At 36.7% G+C, this 12066-nt stretch overlaps 1 protein-coding gene across 1 annotated transcript in view; it reads left to right on the forward strand.

Moving 5' to 3' along the window:
* The window catches only part of HOMER1 (homer homolog 1 (Drosophila)), a 60068-nt gene that overhangs the window by 19511 nt on the left and 28491 nt on the right, over positions 1–12066 (forward strand). Inside the window, exon 5 of the mRNA XM_010005422.1 lies at positions 1540–1682. Coding sequence (XP_010003724.1) covers positions 1540–1682 — 143 coding nt within the window. The remainder of the gene's footprint in view (positions 1–1539; positions 1683–12066) is intronic.

The following is a 12066-nucleotide window of genomic DNA, read 5'->3' on the forward strand; positions in this document are numbered from 1 at the left end:
TTAATTCAATAGAAGAAAACCTTTCATGCTAGTTCCACCTAGGTGTATTTTTCATAGACTTCTAATGTGATTGAAATTCAAGTGACAAAAATTAATTCAAACATCACAGTCTATGTATTACCTGAAGGTTCACTGCCTGTGAATTCATGAGGGACTGATTTTGTGCAAGGAAAGCATCACATTCTAGTATGTATTTCTTCCACCAATAATACAGGTTAATCAGTGCTCTCACACACTCTAAACTATCCCTGCCTGATAAATAATTTATTTGCAGTCAACTATTATGAAGCTGGCTAGGAATAAAGAACTATAGATAAGAAAAAGACACAAAGAATAAAATTTTTACAAATGTTTACAAATAAGATGTTCCCTTTTATAATAATTGGAGTGAGTAAAAGAAGTTTATGAACATGTTCATGAGATGTTCTGGTATAATGAAAGTTTTTATTCCATACAATTATAGCTTCAGACACCCTGATAGCTTCAGACATACTGATACAGAGCTGGGGAAGAAACAGTGGTCAGCTTAAAAAGAGATTATCACCTGTCTAGCTGGGAGAGCAGGTTAACTTAATTCTAATGTTCAACTGTATAGCTATTATATGGAAAATGCAGTACTTGAATTGAAAATAACAAGTCTTCCTGTAAATCAGTAACATATTATAAGGCCTGATATTTCCTGCTTATGACACCTACAAATAGATATTTCATGCATTTAGGAAGAAAGCATTAGCAGCTCTCCTATGATGTAAAACCACTATTGTATCATATATGAGTTTCTGGAGGATACTGAACTCTGATTTGCTCACCAGTCCTGGACTTGCATGTGCTCTGAGGATTAGTGTCTTTCAACATGATGTGTAAATGTGAGTCTGACTCATGTCTATTCTACTATTTAAGAGTTTGTCAGACATCTGCATTTTCTAAAGGAGCTCTAGCCTTGCTGTATGTAAGTATGCAGCACTCCAGTGATGCCAAGTAGCAGTATAAAAATGTATGTATGTAAACTAAACCTAACAGAGGGGAATTAATCAAAAGATCCCTTAAATTTCAATCTCTTACAAACAAAACACATGCAGTCACAAAAGAGTCTTTAAAATAAAACAAGCAGACTTCACTGCACATATCAAGCCACTTTTTAATGGTGACTAAATATGGAACAGAAGAAAAGGAGGAGTATGTGGTTCTAAAATCATGAATAAACCAAGCCAATTGCAGCTTCCTTTTTTGTGAAGTATAATACTGTTTTCTCATTAAGTATTCTGTACACTTCCCTGGCAGTGCTGTTCTTCGTAGCTCTTCTCTGTTCAGTACTGACTGCCAGTGGCATGAGTCTGCCAGCTAATGATTCAGAGACCATAAAAACATGTGAAACATTTGTTCCAGCATAGAAACTCACATAGCATTCCAGAAAGTCACTTTTTCCACAAACTTTGTAAGTCTTTGTGTATAATTTAAGTTAATGTTAGTGCTTAAATGCACATAGCCTTCCTGGGCAGGTCAGTTTGTAATTCTAATGTGTTGTTTATCTTACTTAAGGAATCAGCTGGAGGGGATATTCAGTCTCCTTTAACGCCAGAAAGTATTAATGGGACAGATGACGAGAGAGCGACTCCGGAAGTGACACCGAACTCAGAAACAAGGGCTGAACCAACCCAGAACGCATTGCCATTTACCCATAGGTACAGATTCCATTCCCACATCCTGATTAAGTGATACCTGTCTCCTTCCTTGTTAAAGGGACCTTCTCCCATATTGTGTAGAAAAAATACTGTGGTGAAACATACCTGTCAACCCAGCCTTCCAAAAAAAAACGCCCCAAACTGGACTGACTTTCAGATTTGCAATGTAATCTTTGTTGGTTTTTCTTTTTTTAAAAAAAAAAGGTATGAGAAAATGTCTTGGAAAAAGATCTGGGAGAACATTATAGTTTAATCAGCTTAACGTGAGCCTTTGAACACTGGTTAGTGCAGGTGTCCCTTTAACAGGAAGCATTGTGTCAATGTCTGAGATCTTAGTAAAATTGACTGCTTCATAGAATATTCACATTAAATTATTTTTGCACACGTTCTTTATATGACTGATAAAACTGGATGTCAGCCTTTCGTTGAGGAGTTATTGGAAGAAAAGGGACTTTTACAACACTTCTGGATTATGAAGTTTTAATCAGCCTTGAATTGAACGGTCCTCTGACAGTTGAAAACATTTTTCAACTTTCCTATATATATTTGAGAGAAGCGTAGCTCTGCTTCAAATTGAATTACAATGTGTGACACAAGGAATGCTGTGCTCTGTTCTCTAAGAAAGCTAGGTCTGTTTATTTAATCATACAAATGAATTAAGATGGATATATCTCACTTCTTAGAAATTATTGTCAATGGGTCACTCTCAAGAAAACACATAATGTATTGAGACCATGGAGAATAACTGAAGGAACTAATAAACTTAGAACAGAGCTAGAAATATTAGCTTAATTTTTTTAACCTCTTGATCAAAGGTTGTGCAATACCAGGTCATCAGATATGTCATTAAATTCAGAATGAGCAGAGATGGAATTGCAATTGTGCAGGACTTGGTTTTTGTAAGAAAATCTTACTATTAAACATATCTGGAAAAAAAAATACACATTTTCAAATGAGAAAAAAAATTGCACTAATTTTTTAATAGAATGATTGTGTTTATTTTTATACTTCAGCTGTCATCAGTGCATCTATTAAATGTTTTAGAAGACATGGGGATTTGTAAGAGTGCTATGTGCATGTTCAAGGAGTATTACAAGTGTTGCACATCTATTGGTGTTCTGTAATGAGTTAATTGGAACTGTTTGTGTGTTGATACTCTTATCAATATTTTTGTGTAAAAGAGTTGGTGTAAAGTCCACACATGAGTAGTAGTGTTTGTTTTTTAAAAAATGGTAGCTGCAAGATCTCCTCTGTCATAATGCATATGTTCATATGTTTATTAGTATGCCAAGATAGTAACTGTGCTTCACTCTGCATTGAGCATGACTGAAGATATGTTTTCAAACTAGCCAGTTGTAATTTTTGTGGTGTAGAATAGAGGTTACAAAACTTTATTGTGCTTTGCATTTTTATTTCTATGCACTTTGCATTTTTATTTCTACTGAGTGTATGTAGTATGAGTGGCTGGTTTTAGTTTTTTGTCCTGTTAGATAAGAGTTGTTAGAATTCATCTTCTGACAATAACTCTGCATTTTGAGGGTCACTTCTCATGATGATTCTCAACAGACCAGAGTTTTGTCTTGCTAATAGTAGCTTATGTTTGTTAGTGAGCTGTTACTGAAGGAAATACAGATTTTTTAAACCCTTGTAAATAAATCTAATTTTGCACTAGGTAAGGTTTTTATTATAAATAAATAAAGATGCATGAAACACATGCATGAAAGACATGGAAAATGAAGCTTCCAGGATGGACATGTTTTTTGTAGAGGCATTCCACAATACTAAATTATCAACTAGGTAGACACACCTACCTGCTTGTGCTGGCTGAAAGGGTGCTCTCTGCAGGCAGTCTGCTTGCCCTGAATTTAAAAAAAAAACACAAAAAATAAATTGGAGACTCCCTGGGCTTTTAATGTGTCAGGGGTAGAGAAGGGGATTGTGCTACTTCTTGTTCCTTGCCTTTCGGATGATGCTGTGTGTTGATGGCACTCCACGTGTGATGGAGAAGTATTGCTGAATGGAGCCCTTTCCTTCTGCACCCTAGTAACTCTAGCAGGGCACTGAGCCTCTTCCTTTGGCACCCTGCATTTTGGCAAGGGTGAAGTTCATCCAGTGCTTCTGGGTGAGGAGTGTACTGCTGGAAGGGCAATTTAATGTTGTCTTGTATGTGGCAATGCTTTCTATGCATTTGCCTTTTCTCCAGGAGCTGTGGATCAGTTGCTAGGCGCTTTTCAAAAGAAAAGGCCTTGTGGTCTCCATTCCAATGAGTTTAGCTGTAGGGGACTGGAGAATCACTGAGACTGGCTCATGCTCCACTGAAATTACACTGCTGGGGCAAGTTCACTTCTTCCATAAATAGGAAAGCTAAGTTCTACTCTGGCATTGGCAATATTTACTTACCCTGTGAGAAACAAAATGGAGTGGTTCTAGTTGGAGGCTGGAGCACAGGGAAGGCACATGTGGAACTGCACAGCAGGAGCCTGAGCAGCCATAGGAGACGTGGGCAGGTTGAGGTGCAGTGGCACTGCATGGCGAGGGTGGCTGGTGAGGTGGGAACTATGTTGCTGCCTATTGGGTTGACAAGCTCAGCCAAGTGCCTGCAACAAAGGTTTGAAGGGGGCTGCTGTCAAAACCATGATGCAGGTAAGGCATTTTCATGTTTTGCATGAACTGGAGAGGTCTGACAGGAGTTAACAAGGTCAGAAATCACAGGTGTGGAAGTCATGTTTTAGCCTACATCTTACTACTCGTCGTTTTTAATCTGCACGCCTGAAAAATGTTCAACTTGACTTTGTTATAATATGTCCTCACTGGTCTGATATGTCCTCTTCTCCAAGTGTTCTCTGCACTTTTTATGTCTAAGTGTGAGTAATCAGGTCTTGTTATTTCAGGAGTGTAAATGTGGGATATGTTGGTATTTATTGTTATTTTCTGACTACTTATACCAAAATGTCAAAAAAGCACATTATTTAAATCAAAAGAGTTTTGTTATTAGAACATTATTTCAGTAAATAATTGTAAGTATTAAATGTTCTCTAGTATATAACTAAAATCCCATTCATATTCCATGGGCCTAATAGAGCAGAAGTCTAGTTACTTCAATTTATCCTCATCTGCAAAGTCTTAATGCTGTTCACTAGCAGTGCAACTCTAGTCAACTGCTGGAGAGAGGATATTGAAGAATTACAAGACTTGCACAGAAGACAAACTCTTGTAATTAAAATTCTTGCCTTTTTAAAACTATGAATCTTAATGTTGAATTATGAAGTCATATTACTTGGGAACTCCCACATCCTGTAATACACTACAGCCTTAGCACTGCTCTCATCAGTATGTGTAACGAAAATGGATGAAAGTAACATGTAGCCTAAGCCTGGTGTTTTTTAAAAAACTTCACTGACACTGATCAGTCCTTTTCTTAACCATAGATAGTGCAGGGAGGCTTTTTTTTTCTTACTGAAGTTTGTTAATCAAATCTAGTATTTAAAATAATTAAGACATACAAAAGTACATATTTTCATCCTCAAGTAGATCTTCATTTCCTCAGACATCTTCCTTGTTTAAAAATATTTTCCACATTCTTTAAGTTGTGGTTTCTCTTTTTTTTTTTCCCCCATCTGAAAGCTTTTGATCAAAAAATGGGGTTTGGAGAGAAAAAAGTTGCTAAAAAATGTTATGATGTGAGTCTGGCTTTTGGTGCATGGTATACAGTTCTAAGTCAACTGAATGAGCCCAGATAAACACTGTACTAAATTGTCTCAGCCTTTGAGCATAATTCAAATATACAAACTGAATAGTGTATCTGGCAAACTGCAACTGCTGCTTGGCCTTTCTGGTAACTTTGGTGAACTTGCTTATTCACCCTCAAAGAAAATACTTTTATTTAAAACAAGCTTTATTCTATATTTTGGCATCTTATGAAGCTGATAAAACACATTTAGGAAAAAAAAAAAAAAGGGATTCTTCTGAGACAAGCATGAAAGTCTGCAACTTTCTGTCAACCATGACTTGAACTTGTTACCTCATTTTTTCTTGTAATACATAAACTTGGAATTTCTATTACATACTGTTTTGATCAGAAAATATATGTTTGTGTTTGTTGCTTGTTCATTAAAGTTCCTATTTTTGTATTCAAGTAAGTTTTTAATAGGGAAATTTGACTCATTGCCTTAGTGAAAATTGACTCATTCCAAATGATGTTTATATCTTAGATATGTTATTGTCTCGATATCTTACAATTTAATAATGCTACATGTAAATCCAGTGCTGTACAACAAAGAAAAAAATGAAGCCTTGTTGCTAGTTCATGTTCTTTCATTGAGTTTTCATTAAAAATTGTGTGCAGAAATCTGTTCAATAGATTCTTCACTTTGTGTATAAAAACTACCCCTACAAGCTTAAATATTTTAGTTATATTACAGTAAAAGTATTTGTTGAACATGCTGAACTGTTAAATTTGCTTTAAGGAAACGTTTTTAGTTATTTTTGTGGTGTTTTGTAATTTGAATTTATACTTAAATCCTGGTATTTTGATGTTCACTAAATGATTATGCGTAGTTTAAGTAGGAGTCCTGGGGATGCATATTACTTTTTTTTTCTTCCTCTGGATAATGTCTTATTGTGAGGAACCTCGGGAGCTCTCTAATCCAAGCTCCTGCTCAGAGAAGCTCAGCAATGAGATAAGACCAGGCTGCTCTAAGTTTTATCCGGTTGGCTTTTTAAAATCTTGTAGAATGGAGGTTGGTAAAGCTAGGATTTAAAAATATATTTCTCTATAACATAAAAGGCAGTAACTGTCTTCACATTGCACAGTACTATAATGAACTGTGACATTTTAGGGCACACCAGAGGAACTCTGGTAAACTCAATTACTCTGTTGAGAAGAGATTATTATTTCTTGAGGCACACTCTGAGAAGAAACTCAAAGGTGGTATGTTCCTGCTGTTACTGTCAGCAAAGAACTGGTTAATACAGCAGCTTAGAGATAGGTCTTGACTTCACCTCAATCAACATTTGTTTGATGTTATGAAGGCAACGGTTGTGCTGTTCTTCAGTCTCTTGTGCTCCACCAGCAAGAGCCTGGTGGTCTCTGGAAAAAGCACACAGGGAGGGATTTCTCTCCCCTTGTTCCCTAATCCCCGTTCCTCCTGCTTCCCACACTCTACCTAAGCTGCTAGGATCTAGCTCAAGTAGGCTATGCTTCAAAACAACAGTTCTTGCTAAGAAATTATTTTGAAAGGAAAATCTTACCTTGTGTTCCTGTAATTATTATTTTTTTTTATGTCTCTGCCTTTCTTGATTGTGACAATTTCTGGAAGTTCTTTAAGGTATCTTAACATCCTGTTACATTTTCGTGAGTTTTCTCTAGTAATGGAAGGACAGGTGGAGAGGATTTTTATCTGCTATTGGAGGAATGGTAAATGTGTATATGTTGCTTAGCTCTTCAAAATGAAAGTACTCTGCTACTAATAGAGCTAAATTTAGTGGCTGGGGGAATGGATGAGAGTCAGAACTTTAAATAGCCTAACACTTAAGAGAGTAATTGTACCATCTCCCTTGTGCACCTAAGCATCTTCTAGTTTGAAGCATGAGAATTACCTGCTTCCTGCCACTTATTTAGTGAGAGCTTCAAGAGATGTTTCAGATGATGAGAGCTGGGTGTTGGAAATTAGATTATATAAATTATGCTCTCAGGTACAAATGAACATGCTCAAAATATACCTGTCAAGTGTGTTCTTAGAAGAAGAATATAATCCTTACACAATTTATATCTTAAAAAAAACCCACAAAAACCGAACAAAACCAACACAAAACCCAAACAAAAACACCACCAAAAACATATTACTTGTATTTTGTAATTTTCCCCTTCAACTACATACATAAGAAAAAAAAAGACCAGTAAAAATAATTTTTAAAAAAATATTTAAAGAAGGAACTGTCTTGCTTAAGGAATGAACTTTTCTAAAATACATTCATTGCATTCAACATATTCAGAGTATGGATGACATTTAAACGTTGATTGTTAGTACTTCAGCAATTCTAAACTTGTTTTGGGTTATATGATACATTAGATTAAATCAGATTCAGTAGGGTGAGTGGTTTTGGGATTTTTTGTTTGTTTGTTTGTCTGTCAAGTCACAATGGTGAATTTTTTTAGTTATTTTCAAGAATAGAGTTTCCTGAAGTGTGTTACTCATTTTAGGAGTCTACTCTTAGCACACAGTTACTTTTTTTTTTTTCCTTTTTAAGCATTGGTGAAGGAGCAATTATTTTATTATAGATTTTCATAGTAATTTCTTTAAGTAATGAACTTTTTTGATGGTTCATGTTGATGCCAGTGTGTATACTTGTTTAAGTTTGTGAGCAGTGTCTGGGAGGTTTGTTTTATGGTATGGTCTGTATGTATATTATTTAGACTCCCTTGTTTTGTGGGTTGTAAACTCAAACATGCAATTATCTTTTCAAGAAGAAAAACTAAAATTACAGAAGATCTTCTGTAAACAGCTGATACCTCATGTTTTCTTTACTCCTACTTCCATCAGTGGTTTTGATATTGTTTAGTGTCATCACAGGAAATCTTTCAACCAAGAAGCAGGTATAAGTTGCAAGCTGAACTTTCCCCGGCCACCATCAAGGAGTCCAAGGAGTTGTCTTAAATACACCAGAAACCTCTCAGGGTAAATTTTGCTGAATTTAGGTCAGCATTACAACTATAACCCGTGCCTTTATGAAACATTTTTTAACTGAGAAGTATTATTATTATCAAAAAGAACAGACACCAAAGAATTGCTGCAAGTCACATGCACTGTTCTCCAGAAAAAACACAACTAAATCATTTTAGAGGAAGTAGCCACTTCATAGTTTTGCTTTTTATTTTAAAATAATCTGTGGAAAGACTTTCTACAAAAGTCATGCCTTGTTTGGATTGGAAGCCTGAGCACATACTTACAATTTTTCACCCAGCCATTAAAGAAACAGAGGCAGAAAGCCAGTAACACCAGAACTCCCTAGGGGAAAAAAAACCCCTCATAACTCTTGCTCCCCTGAGCCTCTAATTCTGTAACAGTCATGACCCTTGAATAGAGAAACCTTTTGTGAAAAACAAAGGCAGAGGGGATGTTTTGCAGGACAGCACACTTTTCACAAGGTTTGATCACTCAAACTTCACTGTCTCCTCCTCATTGGTTAGGAAAGTTGATGCATCAGAGTGTTTATGACCAAGATAATGTAAACCACTCATGACCATACCTTCAGCCTGCAACTGATTTTTGATGAGGAGATGAGTGGCTTTCTTCAGATCCTGGGATTTTGACTATTTGTAGCAAGACTTTCCTGTGGCAGTCTGTTCTATGGGTAAGGGTATCACACAGATTGCACCCATCTGCACACACACATGCATTGCCTTTCCAAAGGGACCTCTTCAAATTACATACTGGCAAGCCACTTAAAAGTGCCTTAGAATATAAAGGCTTCTTACACTTGTTGTGTAGCTCCTTCATTTCAAGTGCAAGACTTAGTCTACTTATCTTTACTAACACAAAGTACAGTGTTTATGCAACCATCTAAATGAGCAGCCAAATGGTAAAGAAACTTTTCCAGACTTAGTCATCAGAAACAGAAAATAGGAAACTGTTTTCTATCTCTAAACGGACTCTATAGTGATAGTCTGTTTTTATAAAACTGGACAGTTGTCTAGACTTGAGTTTCAAGGTACATACTCCCATTCACATAGAAATTATTGTTAAATACTGCAGTTTTAGAGAAAGGGAATTAAAAATAATTGAAGATTTGTGGCCTTCAGATCACTTTTAAGTATTCTGCAGAGCAATCTACTTCACTATCTTATTTTGGTTCTTGTGTATTGAGTAATCTTAAGGTTCATTTATTGTCAACTTTCGATGATTTTGTAAAATTAGTACCCAGAATATGGATGAACTTGTGTACCTTACAGTCATTGTAGTCATGGTGAGAAGGAATGGAAGTTGAACAGTTGCTGGACAGTTTTAACTTCAAAGTTCACAAGTTAAACTTTAAAAAAACCCCTCAGAATGCAGTAGGCAATCTGGGGGTTTGTTGTGGTATATTAAAATATGTTACAACTCATGGCTACACAGCAGTACTTTTTAAAGCCCACATGAACCTGCCCCAAAAGCCATACTTTGTTGAATATTCATTATATGTATGTTTTAATGAAGAAAAGTCTCCAGCTGTTCAGTTGCTCAAGTACTTTAATACCTTCACCCAAAGTTTTTACAATGAGGATGTTGAGACTCTAGAACATGTTGCCCAGAGAAGCTGTGGATCACCCATCACTGGAAGAGTTCAAGGCCAGGTTGGATGGTGCTTTGAACTGTTGTACTGAAAAAGGTCTCTGCCCATGGTAGACGTGTTGTATGAGATGATCTTTAAAGGTCTCTTTCAACACAAACCATTTTATTTATGATTTTGTACCAGGAATTAGTTTTCTTCTTTACTGAAAAGACAAGAGCTAAAATTAAATGATCCAAAACAAATAACCCACCAACTCCAGCAAAATAAAACTAAACAAAAAGCCCAAATTGTCCAGTTAGTGGTTCTTTTCAAATGTAAGGTCTTTGTGTTTCCAAGATACTTTGTCCCTCTATCCTGCACCAGGTGTAGTTTCTGTTTTGCCGCCTCCTCTGCTCTTCTGAAAGATCTCTGTGTTGTTGTACCTCATCTGTCTACTTTATTCTAAGAGAAAGGATGTGCATTGAGTATTTTAGGCAGCAGGGCCAGACCCAGCAGAATGTTTGAGGGAAGTATTTTTTAAAGGGGGAGAAGAAGAAAAGTCTGTAAGTGAGTATATTTTAGTGAAAGTGAAGCTTCATTGAATTCATCTGATTGATACTGGTTTAGCTCCTTCTCTTACTGCTACCAACAGTTGGGGAATTTACTTTATATCTGACCTGACACATCTTAGGCATCATAAGTTGTGGAGTGTTTCCACTTCAAGTCTTGGTGAATTACTGATTGTGAATTAATCTAAAATTAATCTAAATGCACTACATGGATCCTTCGATCTGTGTGTTTTGCCATTTATAAAGTGTGTAGGTGGTGGCAATGAAGCCCATATGGACTTAAAGACTAGCTCATTTTTAATTGATTAGGGAACTTTCTTCTAGAGGATTGACCATGAAACTCGGATCCAATTATAGCTGGCAACAACTATTTTAAGTTATGGATTCTGTTCCTGTTGAAGATAGATGTGCTGATGTGCCAAATTCTGGTCAGATGAAAAGGAAGCAGAGGTGGAGCATGAGTTTTGGAGCTGGCTGCAACTCTTATTCCTTTGCTGCCTCATTGATGCTGTAGTTTAAGCTTCAGAATTGTAGTTGAGTGAGTTGAGAGAAGGGCCACGAAGATGCTTAGACTGGAGCACCTCTGCTATGAAGACAGGCTGATTAAGTTGGGGCTGTTCAGCCTAGGGAAAAGAAGGCTCCAGGGAGACCTTACAGCACCTTCCAGTACTTGAAGGGGCTACTGGAAAGCTGGGGAGTGGCTTTTCATCAGAGAGGGCAGTGACAGGACACGGGATAATGGCTTTAAGCTGGAAGAGGGTAGATTTAGGTTAGACATTAGGAAGAAATACTTTAGTGTCAGGGTAGTGAGGAACTGGCACAGGTTGCCCAGAGATGTTGTGGATGCCCCATTCCTAGAAGTGTTCAAGGTCAGGTTGGACAGAGCTTAGAGCAACCTTGTCTAATGGAAGGTGTCCCTGCTTATGGCAGGGGGCTTGGCACTAAATGGTCTTAAAAATACTTCCCAATCCTAGCCATTCTGTGATTCTAGAAATTAGCGACTGTAATTAGCAGTCATACCTTGAGCATCTGGTACAGGCTGCTTGCACTATGACACAGAAAGGAGGATGGGTAGAACTGTGTGAATGCTTCTGTCACCTGAAATATTTTTCACTCTCAGGCACATATGACTTAGGAATTAACTATGCTGTTGCCTGTTGACTTCTCCAGTTCAGAGCCATGCAGTTGTCTGTGTGGTGGAAAGAAATGGTGAGCTTGATGAAGTCATGTGGTGGTCTTAGATATTTATTGTCAGGATTCACCCAAATGGATTGCCTCTACCCATTTCTTGAAAGAATGCATTTTTAAAAACTAAAGTTTGATAAAGAAAAGCAGTTTAGAAATCTCTCCATATTAAAAATACATAGTATGAGTACTAGCTTAGAATACTTAAAAAATATTCTTTTGTATTGAAATTAATCCCTTATGCAAAAAATAACTTTCATCAAAGTTGTTTTGGGTTTTTTTTTTAGAATTTATCTGGAAGAGAGATAACTGAAATTCATAAGGTGTGTAGCTGTATTTTCTCTAACAGATAATTTTGCATCCCTACAAGAGATGTAGGA

The sequence above is a fragment of the Chaetura pelagica genome, unplaced genomic scaffold (assembly GCF_000747805.2).
Source record: "Chaetura pelagica isolate M959 unplaced genomic scaffold, ChaPel_1.0 scaffold37, whole genome shotgun sequence".
NCBI lineage: Eukaryota > Metazoa > Chordata > Aves > Apodiformes > Apodidae > Chaetura > Chaetura pelagica.